This window comes from Hypomesus nipponensis, chromosome 26, assembly GCF_054491055.1.
Source record: "Hypomesus nipponensis isolate SF chromosome 26, ASM5449105v1, whole genome shotgun sequence".
Lineage (NCBI taxonomy): Eukaryota > Metazoa > Chordata > Actinopteri > Osmeriformes > Osmeridae > Hypomesus > Hypomesus nipponensis.
The window spans coordinates 7,079,385-7,095,000 of record NC_140386.1 but is presented as its reverse complement, the minus strand read 5'-3'; the positions used below and the strand labels follow the sequence as shown (position 1 = coordinate 7,095,000).

Here is a 15,616-nt window from a genome sequence, read left to right as displayed (position 1 = left end):
GATTTCTGTGAGCTCCTGGTACTACCGGGCAGCCCAGGTGTGGAGGGGGGGGGGGCTCTTGGTCCTTCCCCGGCACAGACCCTCCAGAGACGAACCACTGACCCAACCCTCCATCATTATTTAATGGCTTCTTACTGTCCTCGTTTTCCACAGAGAGAGAGACCACCACTGCTTTGATAGGAGCCCTGCTCGCAGTGGCATACTCGGACATTAATATTCATATCGTTTGGTTTATTTTCCGTACTGAGAAAGAGAGAGAGGGAGAGGAAAAAATAGAAAGAGCAATGTTTTCTTGGGAATTAAGTCTGACAGGACTGTGGCATTGTTGTGTTTTATTTGAAGTCAATAGAAAAGAGAAATGCATAGGCAGAGAGCTGGGGAGCAAGACACCAATTAAATGTTGATTAAGTCTTAACTATTGTGGGATTAGATCTGGGCGAAATTGCAGGGAGGAAAAAAAAACAACAGATGATTGTCTTTCTTATGCCTGTATGAAAAATGAATGTTGTTGAACCACTCCCGCGCACACACACACACAAACACACACACGAGAGGCAACCAGACTGTTTAGACTCGATGTTTGGTGTGTGTGCCTATGTGGGGGGGTGGGGTTGGGGGGGGGGGTGGGGTAGGTAGGGTGGGATGGGGGGCGGTGGTGGTTGGGGGGGGGGGGAGACCTTCACTGTCGTCATGGCATTTCAGTCGCCAAGCTTGGCCGCTTTCTCCGGTCAAATGTAACATTGCGTGTGTCAGTGAGCAGGGGGTCTCCTGGTGGTTGTGTGTCTGTGGTTCACACACTGCTGTGTGTGTGTGTGTGTGTGTGTGTGTGTGTGTGTGTGTGTGGCTGCTGCTCCTCCGGGACCAGCCCTGCCCACGGTCTCTCCTGGCTAACTCATGTTTCATTCTTTGGCAATTTGCCCTAATGAAGTCCCACAGGATCTCTCAGACCTCTGTTCTCTTTCCATATTTAATCATGTTATTTTAATCTGGCGGATGAGCTAACGCCTTGCTCTCTCTCTCTCTCTCTGTCTCTCTCTCTCTCTCTCTCTCTCTCTCTCTCTCTGTCTGTCTCTCTCTGTGTGTGTGTGTGCTGGTCATTAGCGTTGCTGTGTTGTTAGGAGTCGTGTGTGGGGTGGGGTTGTGGTGCTCAAGACAATAGGTTTGCAGTCCCCCCCCCCCCCCCCTCAAAAAAGAAAAGATTACCGCTCTGAAAATAAATTGTGCTTCTTTGGTTGTTAGTTTTCGTCATTAGAGGAAAAACCGAGGTTAATGTCTTCGATTGTATTTTATTCATTTTTTTATACGCTGCGCTTCCCAACACCTTGCCTGCTTCTGTTCCTAGCTCCTGTGTTCCCATCTCTAGGAAACAAACGCTTCCCTTCACATGCAGCTCTGCTCTCGTCTTGCCGCATGCAAGCTACAGGAAGACCATCCTCACGGCTCCCAGCAACAGGGGCCAAACCTGTCTGCTTGTTACAGCTGCTGTTTCTCTCACAAGAGATCCAGAGAGATGAAAGCCTAACTAAACGCTGCTGGTGATGACGGGGAGAACCCTAACACACCGGATATCAGCAACGTTTTAACATGGGTCGCTTTTGAATGATAAACGATTCTGTATGCTATGTGTGGCTGTGGATACCTGTGCGTGTCACTTCCTGTCTAGTTAACTGTGTATCTTTTACTTCCTGTCTAGTTAACTGTGTGTCTCTCTATTTCCTGTCTAGTTAACTGCGTGTCTCTCTATTTCCTGTCTAGTTAACTGCGTGTCTCTCTATTTCCTGTCTAGTTAACTGCGTGTCTCTCTATTTCCTGTCTAGTTAACTGCGTGTCTCTCTGTTTCCTGTCTAGTTAACTGCGTGTCTCTCTATTTCCTGTCTAGTTAACTGCGTGTCTCTCTATTTCCTGTCTAGTTAACTGCGTGTGTCCATGGTTCAGCAGCCATGCTCTTCCCCATGTTCTGGCAACACATCTACATCCCTGTGCTGCCTTTCCATCTCCTGGACTACTGCTGGTAAGACTACACACACACACCATGCACATAGATACACACTTGCGTACGAACACACTAACACACCCCACAAATGTATCACATTTGACCGTATCTTGATCCTTTGTAATTCCCTCTGATGGAACCAACCTGTTTGCGTTGAATGGTGATGCGCTACCATTAAATAACACACACATACACACACACACACACACACTGCAGTTCTTGCGATTCTTCGCACACAGTGGTTCTGTGAGACCTCTCGACACGCTGATCAGAGCGGACGGTCTTCCAGACGTCCTTCCTTTCAGACGTCCTTCCTTCCAGACGTCCGTCCTTCCAGACGTCCTTCCTTCCAGACGTCCTTCCTTCCAGACGTCCTTCCTTCCAGACGTCCTTCCTTCCAGACGTCCTTCCTTCCAGACGTCCTTCCTTCCAGACCAGACGTCCTTCCTTCCAGACCAGACGTCCTTCCTTCCAGACGTCCTTCCTTCCAGACGTCCTTCCTTCCAGACGTGGTTCCTACTGGGTCTCAGCTCCGGCTCCCTCTTCATGTCTCATCAGCCCCCCCTGGAGCTCCCTGCCGGCCCAGCCAGGCCTCGGCCTAGCAACCCACATGGTCGTAACCGCGACGAGAGTTGAAGTGGTAGTCCACCTGCCAAGACGTGTGTAGATACAGTGCGTTCCCTTTCTTTCGGCGGAGAGGCTTCAGAGAACCGCGCACTTCAGATTCTTGGTTTTCTGCCATGTCTTCTGTATGCACAGTATGTTGCTTCGGATGAGCATCTGCCAGATGAATGACGTGGATGGGAATTATGACAACCGAAAACAATATTTCAAGTCGTAATTCGCCAACCCCCCAAAAAAACGTATCAACTTTTTCTGAGAAAGATGCTTCATATTCCAGGCACAGAAAATAGCCACAGATTGAAGGGATCAAATTAGAATCCCCACCTTACAATAATGGATGCTGTGCTTACCGTAACTGATTTTTGGTTCTGTGTGCGGTGAGAAGTTATTCATCACTGCCGACATAACGGGATTGTGAGGAACACTGTTAAAGCTCACGGTGTTCTACTCTGTTCTACTGGCTGTTCTTCGTCATGGTATTAGATTACCGCAAAATTAGATTTACGTGTTTAACAGTGAGGAGTGTGTAGGGGGGTGGGGGTGTGTGATCATGAAAGGTAGAGAGGATAGAGAAGCAGAGCAGGGGCTGTGTTGCTAACCTGATTGAACCATCGGCCTCAGAACGGAACCTAACAAGCCAGAAAGTGTAATCTAATTACTGAGTCCCAGCCTTGACCCTAGCCTCAGCCCCAGCTTCAGCCTCAACCCCTAGCCCCAGCCTCAACCCTAGCCCCAGCCCCAGCCTCGACCGCAGCCTCGAACCCAGCTCGGGTCCATCTCCACCCTCCACAACGCTCGCCACACCAATTCAACAAATCCCATTATCGGCCCGGTCCGAGCCCCGTTGATTTCTGGGAACCGTACAAAGTCGCTAACGTCATTATGCTCTGCCGGCACGCCCTGCCGTAGGTTCATCTAGTTAGAGCCCCCCCTCCCCCCTCCCGCCGCCATTAATGTGTGGCTACCCCTGAGCCTGAAGGAACCCTTAATAAGACATGGATCTAATGACTGGCCTTTCCTCTCTGTTCCCCCAGCGCCCCCATGCCCTACCTGGTAGGAGTTCATCTCAGCCTGCTGGAGGTGAGTTGCTCATTAACGCTTGCTCATGCTAACGCTCTGGTTTGGTGGAAGGGTTTTTACCTGGACATTGTTCCCACAATGTATGTTTCTATCATCATAAAGTCTGAATCTCTACTGTTTCATATTATGCAAACTAAATTCTAAATATAGACAATCCTTTTTTTGTGTAAATATTGCAAATAGATAAAGAATGATTGATTTTGCTTTATGTATCGGACTGCTGTCAGCTGTTTTAATTTATTATATATATATTTATATATGTTTTTTATATTGATGATGTAATATTTACTACGCTACCACCATTGAAAACCAAAATCAAAACATTATTGACAGAATACTTTTCATCACTGTGAATTCTAAACTGAAATATATATGAAATAATATGAAATATAATAATATGAAAGCTATGAAAACAGAGCCTTTCTGCTTCATGATTAAAAGCTGTTGGGTTGGTAGACCCATCTCTGAGTGCTGTGCTGGTGTGTGTGTGTGTCCATGAGTGTGTGTGTGTATGATTGTGTGTTTGTATGTGATTTTCCTGACTGTAGCGGCACTGGCAGTATTTATCACACTGCGTCGGTGACAGTCCCCTGTTCGCCAGTGCATAATTAGCCCAGATCAACATGCAAGCCTTCGAAGGAGGAACTGTCACAAAGTGACAAACTAGAAAATTCACACACTCTGCTTTTTCCCTTCCCTTCACCTGCCTGCTCCGCCGCCGAAATAATTGTAGAGTTTGTCGCGATCAGTATACAGACTTCACAGCACAGCAACGTTGTCCTGATGCATGATGTGGCGCGCTTGAAAATGGTCGCGTGCTTTGAATGTTTCACGAGTGCGCCATTTTTCATTTGGCTGTGCCGCGTAAAGATGTGGGACGACTGTGTCATTTGAAGTGCCTCGTTCTTCCTCTGGCTCTGGGAGGAAGACCTCGGTGAGGAGGGGTGTTGCATATACACACACACACACGCACGCACAGTACAACTCTCTAGCTTGTTATGGAGGAACAGGGGAAGTGTTCCCAGCCCTGTGTTGTGTGTTCTGTTTTGGAACGGTAAAAGTTTCTTAATTGTTCTGCTAAGAACGTGATCTGATGTCTTCTTAGTACTGTAGTAGTAAGAAAAGGAAGAAATGTGTTGGGATCGCGGTATGAGTAGTCCGTAATGATCAGGTACATTTCATGACAATGCATGTGCATCCGCAAATAACATTGACACAAATAAGTTCCAGTATAGTATAAAAAAAAAAGGTGAACATTTTTACTACGTTTACATTGTCATTGGTGTGACTGGATTTTTCTGTATTCACAGGGGGGTTTGTTTACACTGAATATGATAATAATAATTTAAAAAAAACTTATAGATGCCAACCATTTTTTTCTATACGTGAGAAACAAAATCCAAAGTCGTTATTTTTCCGTAAGGGTATTAAAAGAGACTATATTAAAAGACAAGCGTTGTTTTCCAGGGAGCCTAATTGACGTCTGTGGTTGTGTCCTCAGAGGGTTCGGAGCAGGGCACTGGAGGACGTGGTCATCCTGAACGTGGACACTAACACACTGGAGAGCCCTTTAGACGACCTGCAGAACCTGCCCGCTGACGTGGTGAGCTCTCAAACACACACACACGCGGACGTATATGCACACACACCAACACACCCTCACACACAGACACCCACACGCGTACTCACACCAATAGAAACACACAGCCTTTTGTATTTAGCGTGTCTCATTACACATGTTCAGTCGTTTTCACACCTCCATTCCCTCGGCTTTCTACCACACGTTCTCCTGGCCTTTCACTGTGTCCACCCACACGTGCAGTCTCTCTCTCGCTCTCTCTTTCGCTCTCTCTCTCGCTCTCTCTCTGTCTGTCTCTCTCTCTCTCTCATATTCCTTCTCTTTGTCTGTCTTTGTCTTTTTCTGTACTATACATAGTGTACTACACACAAACACACACACACACATTCAGCCTCTCTCACTTGTCAAACAGCCTCTGTGTCCCTCCCCTGGTCATTAGCAGATACAGTGGTTGAGTCTTCACATCGCTGCTGTCCAAAGTTAACTCGCGTCTAAAGTAAACTCCCGTCGAGTGACGCGCGGAGAGGCCGCCAGCGTTCCCCGGCCAATCAGAGACTTGGAAACGCTCCGCTCTCCCCCTTCATCTCCCTCGATTCTAATCATTATTTTTTTCATATTTTTTTTTTTCATATATTTTTTTTTTTCATACAAAGGCTGCCTTTCCTGCCGGCCCGGCGGCACGCCGCGGAGAGCGCGGGGAAGGGAGAGAAAGAGCGAGTGTTTCTAGAGGGAGGCAGGAAGGGAGGGAGTGGGGGAGGGAGGGAAAGAAAAGGGGGCCCAATTACAAGCCCGGCGCTCTGCAGCCACCTGCCTGCGCTTCGTCTCTTTAATTAATGTAGCGGTGACACCGGTCAACGCAACAAACGGAGCTGGCGTCGGGGGTCACCCCACCCGCCTGTCATCCCTCCGTTTGAACACGGGGGAATCTGTTTGTTTTTCTTCCTCTCCTAGGGAATGTGGGGGGGGGGGGGGGGGTTGTGTGTTTGTGTGTGGTGGTGGTGTGTGTGTATTGGGGGGGATGGTGGGGTGGTGCAGCATGTTTGTGTGTGTGTGTTTGTGGGTGTGTGGTGGGAGAAAGGGGGTGGTAGTTTTCCATGGCTGTGGGGCCCTGCTGGAAGCCCACTGAACCAAGCCAGCTTAACTCTACTGTACTGCTGACTACCTACAGTACTCTACTCTACATCCGTACCTATTCTGGGCTGGGTCTCTCTCTCTCACGCAGTCTACCTTTCTGCCTGCCTGCCTGCCTGCCTGTCTGTCGGCCTGTCTCTGTCTGTCTGCCTGTCTGTCCGCCTGCCTGTCTCTCTTCCTGCCTGCTTGTCTTCCTGCCTGTCTGCCGTGCGCCCAGGGACTCCAGTCCTAAATGAAACCGCAAACTGAGTTTGTCATAGAAGGCAGCCCAGGCTTTTGAACGTGACAGAGGGAGAAGAGAGGAGCCCTTTGTCTTTTGCCATGTGATAAATTAAATTTTGCTTGGCTTTGATCATGCCTCGCTCAGCATTTCTCAGCCGCTAACGACACGCACTCTGCATATCATGTCAGATTACGCCACCTGAAATAGGAAACGTCACCTGCGATAATATATTTATTGCCACAATTGTGTTTTCCTCGTTGTTTGTCCTTTTGCGTCAGCTGTTCCCTGATCACTGGGGGTATTGAAGGGGTATGAGCAGGCACTAATTGAGAAGGAGCCGCGGGTCCCCTTGTTAGTTTTGCTTGTTAGTTCTAAAGGACGTGCCACACGGCATCTGATGCACGTGTGTGATGTGCTGATGCACGCTTTGTTTACGTACAAGGAGGAGGACGGGTTGATGCATCGCTCGGTCTCTCAGACGGCGAGAGCAAAGTCTTAATTAACGCAAAGGAGGAGGAGGTGGAGGAGGAGGAGGTTTCTGCCACTAGTCTGGCTGCGTCACGTCGGGTTCCTCTTTCCGATGCTGCTCGACCTCCCGCTGGCCTCCTCCGCTCCGGACACAGTCCAGGAACTGAGAGAGAGTCTAGAGCTGGCTGCTTACGCTCCGAGAATCCACCGCCTTTCAAGATCTATATAGAATCTAAATTATATAGTAAAAAAGAAGAAAAAAAAACACTGAAGAACTGAGCCACGGGCAATTTTTGCGTTTCAAGTGAAGAAAAAAAAGTGAGGGCTCTGATATTGATTTAAGCCCAATCCTTTAGAGATTCTTCTAATTGCAACCGAGCAAGACTGGGGCTGCATGTGGACTCTATTAAAGCCCAGGCTGACCACTAGCCCTGCTTATAGCAGGGTCAAAGTTCACATTTGTCCTGCATTACCTAGCCCTCTGTCAGACAGGACCCCTGTGTTGGCTGTGCCGCTGCCTGCCTCTTAATGGCCTTTTCCCCCAATTTCACACATAATATTTTTGATTTATTGACTATTACAAAAGCTACCATGCTAGTAGTGCTTCCGTTTTGTGCCCAAGAAAAAGAGAAATATTTACAAATAGAGAGAATAATTGGTATTAGGTCAAAAATAGGATGTGGTGGATCTTTTGGGAATTATTCCTGACATTTGCTTTTATTGGAAACATCAGAAGTCGCTATGGTAAAGGTCTCATGTTAATTGTGTTTCTGTTCAGAATTTGTCTGCTTAACACGCACCAGGTCGAGCTTAGACTCTGGTTGTAAATATTGTTTCCTCGTAAATCTTTTTCTTGACAAAGTTGGCCTGTCAATTGCTGGAATTTTTTAAAGCAAGTATTTAAAATTGTATTATGTTCATATTAATACTAATTTAATACTAAAACGTGCTAGACTTGATAATGTCCCCAATTTCACATTGACAGGGATTTTACATGTTCCCGTTTTACCATGTTACTAATGTTACCATTAACAAAAACATTTTTTTTAAAGGCATATAATTATTTTTTTATTTAAGGTTCCACTTTTAATTTGTGTTTAGTTCTTTTATTGGTTCACTCATAGAAGAGTTCTATTTTGAATTAATCAGTTTTCACCTTTGCCTTGTCATTTTTATTTTTTGGGAAAGCTTAAATTATTGTTCCCAAACACTATGAATCAAAGTCTCTATAGGTTTTGTATGTTTCAATAAAATCAAGGAGTTGACAAATACCAAAAAATAAATACTTAATTATAAGAACTAGACTTTTTTATTCAAAGATCAAGGTGCTTTCTTTTACAGAGATCTTTGCAGAATTCTCCCACGTAGTGCATGCAGTGATAGTTATAATTGGGTTTAGAGCGTGGATGTTTACTTCGCTAGTCATTAAAAGTATCTAAGAATAGCAAATTAGGAATTTATTAATTCTGGAACCCAACAACGTGGGACCGAATGCAATTTTCATTTGATCCTGTTGTTGATATCGCACCTGTGACTGAGGAATTTATTCATGTATTATTCTGTCTGTGCCACACATTCAAGGTAACACACAATAGCTAGCGTCTTTTATTTTTCAGATGCACGGCTTCAGATCGCACCCTAATTCCCTCTCTTCTCTCCCCCGCTCGCTGCTTTGTTGACAAGTCGTTCCATGCACTCCAACTGCATCTGATCATCTGTGTTTCCAATCAAGGGGGAGAATTTACGAGGGCACACCTACTTCCTGTATTTCCAGACTGCAGTGTGAAGTTTACAAATGCGGGAGAAAGTGAGATGATGTCTTGCCTGACTCTCCGGAGATCACCTGGCACACTTAATCAAACAGCCGAGCTTTAATTGGGAGTTCAGCTTCCGATGCGCTGAGAAAACAACAACATCATCAGCCGCCAGCACACACACACACACACACACACATGTGGGTGCACACACACGTACACACACACACACACACCCACACACAGGTCCCCACACACTCGAGTCTCGCTAACATTCCGCGAGTCCCACCGACAGCGAGCGTTCATCTCTCCAGGAGAACCAGCTGACGTTAAGGCGAGGAGACAGCTTCCACGACTCTCATTCGTCTGCTCGGGTCTGCAGTCGGCCGCCAGCTTGTCTGGGAGCTGAGGAGGGGCCGTGTGGTCGTGGGGGTGGTGGTGCTCTCCGCGCGGTCGGTTCCCTCTCTGGGAAGGCCAAGGTGGAGCGCTGCAGTGATTGGCTTGTGTGCTGAGAAGGAGTATAGATAGGTGTGTCATCTCCGGGTTACAGTGACAACCTCTGAGAGGAGTTTAGGTGTGTTATCTCGCCCCAAGTGATAGAGTACCCAGGTCCAGTACAGTGCTAGCCCCCCAGGTGATACAGTACCCAGGTCCAGTACAGTGCTAGCCCCCCAGGTGATACAGTACCCAGGTCCAGTACAGTGCTAGCCCCCCAGGTGATACAGTACCCAGGTCCAGTACAGAGCTAGCCCCCCAGGTGATACAGTACCCAGGTCCAGTACAGAGCTAGCCCCCCAGGTGATACAGTACCCAGGTCCAGTACAGAGCTAGCCCCCCAGGTGATACAGTACCCAGGTCCAGTACAGAGCTAGCTCCTTTAAGTGCCAGAGTTCACTGTGGATTACAAGTCAAAGACAGAGCCCCAGTGCCCACTGTGTTAACTGTTGAAGATGACATTTAGATGGGCTTAATTATGTATGCAAAACTCTGCGCTCACCCGGCTAGCACGATTAAGAGGTCAACTTGACAAAGTAACCCTGCATCAGGGAAAGCTACTGCGACGAAGTGTTAAAAAGAACACAAACTCACACATACTTTCAATGAACTTGGTGCGAATGGATTTATGGTTAATAACTTTTCTTATTATTATTATGTGTCCCCTTAAGAATCCACTCCTATTATTTACTGTAGTTTAGTGTAAAAAAAAAGATCAACATGATATTTTTACTAAAGTTTCAGTTAGTGTGTATCTGTGCATGTGTGACTTTGCCGATCATTGTGTTTGTGTGTGTGTGTGTGTGTCTGACTTTGCAGTTCAGTGTGTGCACACAGTGTAGATTTCCGACTGCAGTACATCAAAAGGAAGCGAGAGGTTTTCATAACTATTTCTTTTTTTCTTTGTACTTCTTTAATTGCGTCCCCATGGCTTTCTATCCCTGGACAGAATCTTTAACTAAACATTTTTTTTGTACATAAAAAAAGTTCTTTTTTTTTACCACACGCAAGTGTCAGGGTCATAATTTGGGAGTTTTATGTGAGCTTGTGCTAATTTTGTTGGGTCTGATGTCTTTGTTGGAATTTCCACTTTAATTCTTGCTATAATTTTTTACCATCTCTCAACTTTGCATAGGCATAAATATTGTTTTTCTTTTTCTATTCTTTACTGAATCAAGATGATTATATTAGTTTTTTTCCCCATATTTTATGCTAATTGTCAGTGTTCTGAAGATGTACATAAATAACCAAGAAACATAATTAGGGCCTTTTTTTGTACCTTTTGCCAGTGGAAAACTTACATTTAGACTCTTTTTCTGGGACTCGATCCTCCTTGTTTTGGAGCTCAAACCGTGTGTCTAGAATATGGCATTAAGTAACCTGAACTAACATGAGACCAGTTCAGTCAACATCGTTGACTCTTCAGACTTGTTGTTTTATGTGGATGTAGATTTGTTTCTGAGCTTGCATATGACGAGTTAATCCGTTAAACGGTGGCCCCTTACTCTGTGTGTGTGTGTGTGTGTGGCCCACTCGGTAGTAGAAGCACCTTCAGTCGGTACTGTCTCTTACTGGGAGGCAGAGCCCATCATTGCACCTGCTAATTATCTTCTCCAGCTGGAGAGTTAAATGGAGATCTGTTCCCCATCTGACCTCTGACCTCCTGCTCTTTACGTGACGTACTTCAGGCCCTGTTTGGGGGTCGCCGGGCAGGGTCTTAATGAGGCTCCGTGTCTGCCCTCAGTGGGCTTCCCGCCTCCGACGCCCCGCTTTCATCCTCTCCCATCCTCCCTTGATGTAAATTGAAAAGATCACAGCTATGGGGAAAAGACCTATACTGGAAAGGCCTCTCTGCATAGATTATGAATATCATAACTCAACTGTTTTTTTTTCTTTCTTTCTTTATTTCTTTCTTTCTTTCTTCAGTTCCCCCGCTCTCTCGCCCTCTTCCTGGCTCCTTACCACCCTCCCTCCATCTCTCTTTCCTCCTCTCTTGCTCTCCTTCTCTCTCTCCCTCCTCTTTCCACTGTCCCTCTCCTATTTATTTCCCTTCCTCGCTCTCCCTCCATCGCCCCCCTCCCCTCTTTCCCTCCCTATCCCTCTCTGCAACCCCCCCTTCCTCCTCTCTCTACAATGCTATCGTTCTAATTGGACCCAATGGGGGAGTCTCTTACTTTGATCTGATCATCGCCTGTGTGACTTTACACTAAAAAATGTCACTGCCAAATAGGGTTATCACCTGTGGAGCCGAGGCCTCCTCTGATGCTTGCTCTGCTCTCGTTAGCGCCGCTCAGAGTATAATAGTTAATTAATCTGACAGAGTCATTACCGCTCCAGCGTGCATGATGAGACGCGCGCGTGCCGCAGTCAAAACCCAATTATTCGTTGCCAGTGTGTTCGGTTTTCCCTGTCTCCGACATGTTTACATTGCGTCGGCCTGTGCGGGTGTCGACAACGCATCGCGGGTTTCATTATTTGGCGAAAACAAAATAAAAAACGGCCGAAAATATGCGTCTTTTTTTTTTCTCTGAAATATAAATACCGGAGATGTGTTTGGAAAATCTCTGTGTCACTTAACCGACGTTTTATTCCACCTCACTCCCAGAAACAACTGTTTATTGTGTCTCTCTCTTTCATTAAAAGAGAATTAGCTAGCGATAGTGTAGCTGATGGCGTGCAGAACTCACTGTGCCATCCCCTAGCCCCTGACAGTCTTCAGGGTCCCCCCCCAGTCAGAATGACGGAGTATTCGCTTTGATTCTTCTGGAACCCCCCACCATCCCAAAAAAAAGAAGAGTTTAATGATTTGCAGGGGAACCAGCAAACTCGCATAACCATGAAATATTTATGAAAAATATTGCAGCTTTACATAAACATAAAAGCATTTAGCACAATGAGTGAATACTGAGATGACACTTGTTATATTAACCGTGATAAACTTCTTTGTTTGATGCTTGTGAGCATTTGCCGTGGCAGCGCCGGGACACTGCAGAGAGCAGAGGAGCCCAGGGGAGGAGGAAGAGAGCCTCGTTGTGTGCCTGTCCCACATTAAGAGTTTCTCTCTCTCTCTCTCTCTCTCTCTCTCTCTCTCTCTCTCTCTCTCTCTCTCTCTCTCTCTCTCTCTCTCTCTCTCTCTCTCTCTCTCTCTCTCTCTCTCTCTCTCTCTCTCTCTCTCTCTCTCTCTCTCTCTCTCTCTCTCTCTCTCTCTCTCTCTCTCTCTCTCTCTCTCTCTCTCTCTCTGTCTCTCTCTCTCTATCTCTCCGCCTTACTCTCTCTCTCTCCATCTCTCTCTCTCTATCTCTCCGCCTTACTCTCTCTCTCTGTCTCTCCGCCTTACTCTCTCTCTCTCTCCATCTCTCTTTCTCTCTCGGCCTCTCCACCTCTCTCTGTGCCTGGCCCCTGAATGAACACTCTGCTTCTCCTCCCTGCTGCTCTCAGACAACTGTGTTGGCTCTTCTCGCTGGTGCATACAGATAGGGAAGGTTCTCTCGGAGCCCGCTCCGAGAGAGGGGAGTTGCAAATAGGGGGGGTTGCAAATCTAACTGCTGTTAAACACCAGCACCAGTTCAACGCCTGTGTTTATCTAGTAGTTTCAGTGTTACAGTTTAATATTTACAGGAAAATGCGTTCCATGTCTGGGTCTGTACTTCTTCAAAGCGCGCAGCCAGACGTCCAGTAGCAGAGAGAAAGCCACTATCTCCCCCCGCCCCCCCCCCCCCCCCCACCACCACCACCTCCTGGTCAGTAGGACTGAAACATGCCACCCTGTGCCCCACTCCTTCAGACCCGGGCACCAGTGCAGGCAACACTCGGTGTAGAGATCCCAGTTCTAGTTGTGACTTACCCCGGGACACCGTCTCGCTTCGCGGACCAAGGAGGAAGAGGAGAAAGGGGAAAAACAAAGTGCTGAGAGATAGAGGGGGAGGGGAAGGGGCGTGATGGAGTCTGTATCGTGGCTTCTCCTTCCCCCCGGTCTCCTCCCTCTCCTCTCCGCTGCTCCCGCCATCCTTTTCTCAATTAGCAGAGCAGCAGGTGCCCTCGGCAGCGCAACAGATAAGCCGGGAGGAAAGAGGGAAGCTTTTCTTTCGCTTCCAGTCTTTTTTTGGGATGACCTGCAAATGTGACACTTCACACCCTCAATGGGTCGGCTGTTCCCTACACCAATTTCAGAGGTGATAATTTAACTTTTACCCCTCTCTCTCTCCCCCTTTTTTCAACCACTCCCCACCTCGATCTTCCCCCCCCCCCCCCCCCCCCTCTTTGTATCCCCCCCTCCTTCTCTCCCTCTTCCCCCCCTCCTCTCTTTCTCTCTCTATAAATGTTTTTCTCAGGTTTCCTCTCTGAAGAGCAAGCTGAAGAAGCAGTCCACCGCCACAGGAAGTGGCGTGTCCAGGGCCTTCCTGCGGACTCAAGCTGCTCTGTTTGGATCCTACCGGGATGCCCTCAGATACAAACCTGTAAGATCACTCAGATACAAACCTGCTTAATAAGCCTGTAGTGTCCTGCCATGTGTACTCTTCCTGAGCCCAGTCAGATTCCAGTTGTTTCTGGACTGATTTAGTGGCTGAAGGTTAAAAAAGAAGAAAAAATTGGTTTTCTCCCGGTGAGTAAAGGTGGGCTTGTCTGAACTCCTGAAATGTCAGAGAAGCTGAAAAGAGCTCTCTCGTTTTGAAGCTCAATTTTAGCCACTTCGCAGTATCACTCGCTATCCAAACCCCTAACATTTCTCTCTCTTTGCTTACCAATTGAAGCTGTGGTTGAGCGCTCAGCAGACTAAGGTTCGTCCTGTTTGTCAAATAGCAGAGCCTTTGTACGGCGGCTTTGAGAATAATTGGAGTGTGTAGACTCCCGCAGTGTGGATACATAATTGATGTTGTCTCTGTTGCATGTGTACAGACAGTGTGTGTGAAACATACTGTCTTCCATCAGACAAACACTTAAAGAAAGTGTGTGTGTGTTTGTGTGTTGGCGTCAAAGCCTGCCATCTCTCCATAGGATCTCAGTCAACACACACACACATTTACTAACTCCACAACAACCCCATCTCCAACTGCTCTGGCACATGAGCGCACTGCATAGATTTAGTCTGGTCTCCCGAGTATCGGCGCCACCGTAAACAAGAGGCCTGTGGTGAACTATCCTGGAGGGGCGGTTTGTTTCGACACATCACGCGGCCCAGCCAGAAGGATCCCGATAGCCCCATATGCATTGACAGACGGGAGGGAGGTTGTACCAAGGGGCCCCTTGCTGAGTGCGTAAATGAAATGATGATAATGAGATATCAAGCAAAATGGCGGTAATAACATTATATAGGGCATCAGTTTTTTTCTTCCTGGAGCAGGCCTCCTGTTGCTCGTCACCTCAGAGTGCACACCCGTGAGAGGGAAGGGGAGCTAGAAATAGGGCCCGTTTCTGTAATCAACGACGTCTGGTGATGGCTTGTGATTCTGGTGAGGAGACTTCTCTGCTGAAGCCGTGTTGACGTTGCATAGCAGACGGCTGGAGTTTCAGGAATAGGCTCAAAATGCGACCGGAACATTCCTGTTCTTCCCACCAAAGTGATGTAATCTGAGCAGTGGTATTACCCTGAAGTGGGACCAGCCTCAATAGTGTGTGTGTGTGTGTCGTTTCTAACCCTAACGCAATAACATTGTCGAGCACATATGCTAATGATGGTTAATTTGCGTGGTGTAATTTCTGCAGGCTTTGCTTGATTGGCTAACTGTAGCTGTGTTGTCATCGCTAGCCTATAGCCTACAGGCGGACTGTAATGATGTAAGATACTGTGGTGTAGAGTAATGTGTGTGAACAAGTATATCTGTGGCACCAAGCGTGCTGGCGGAGGTGGGCATTGTAGTACTTTTACTACTGGTAGTAAAACAATCTCTTGGAAAGGTCTGGAAAGATTCTTCACGACTGTCTCAACTCCTCCTCCCTTGGTGTGTCTGAAGTAAGAGTCCTCACTGATTATCATGCAGGTGTTTTAAAAAGGTGCTTTGACAGCAGCCCGGGGTCATTTCCCTTGAAGCTGATTGTGTTTGTGTCCAGGGAGAGCCAATCACCTTCTGTGTTCTTGCCGTTGTCCAGGGAGAGCCAATCACGTTCTGCGAGGAGAGCTTCGTGGCCCATCGCTCCAGCACCATGAGGATCTTCCTGGAGATGGCTGTCAATCTGCAGCTCTTCAAACAGGTGTGTTTGTCAGTGTGTGTCTCTGACTGTGTGTGCGTGTGTATATGCGTGTGTGTTTGTTTCAGAGAGTGTGTGTGTGT

General features: G+C 47.2%; 1 protein-coding gene across 3 annotated transcripts in view; it reads left to right on the top strand.

The window, feature by feature from the left end:
• Positions 1 to 15,616, top strand: part of dennd1b (DENN/MADD domain containing 1B) — an 81,302-nt gene that overhangs the window by 45,018 nt on the left and 20,668 nt on the right. For all 3 annotated transcript variants that reach the window (XM_084692921.1, XM_084692920.1, XM_084692922.1), the window contains 5 exons: positions 1,911 to 2,011; positions 3,652 to 3,697; positions 5,199 to 5,300; positions 13,679 to 13,804; positions 15,435 to 15,536. In XM_084692921.1, the coding sequence (XP_084549047.1) occupies positions 1,911 to 2,011; positions 3,652 to 3,697; positions 5,199 to 5,300; positions 13,679 to 13,804; positions 15,435 to 15,536 (477 nt within the window). The remainder of the gene's footprint in view (positions 1 to 1,910; positions 2,012 to 3,651; positions 3,698 to 5,198; positions 5,301 to 13,678; positions 13,805 to 15,434; positions 15,537 to 15,616) is intronic.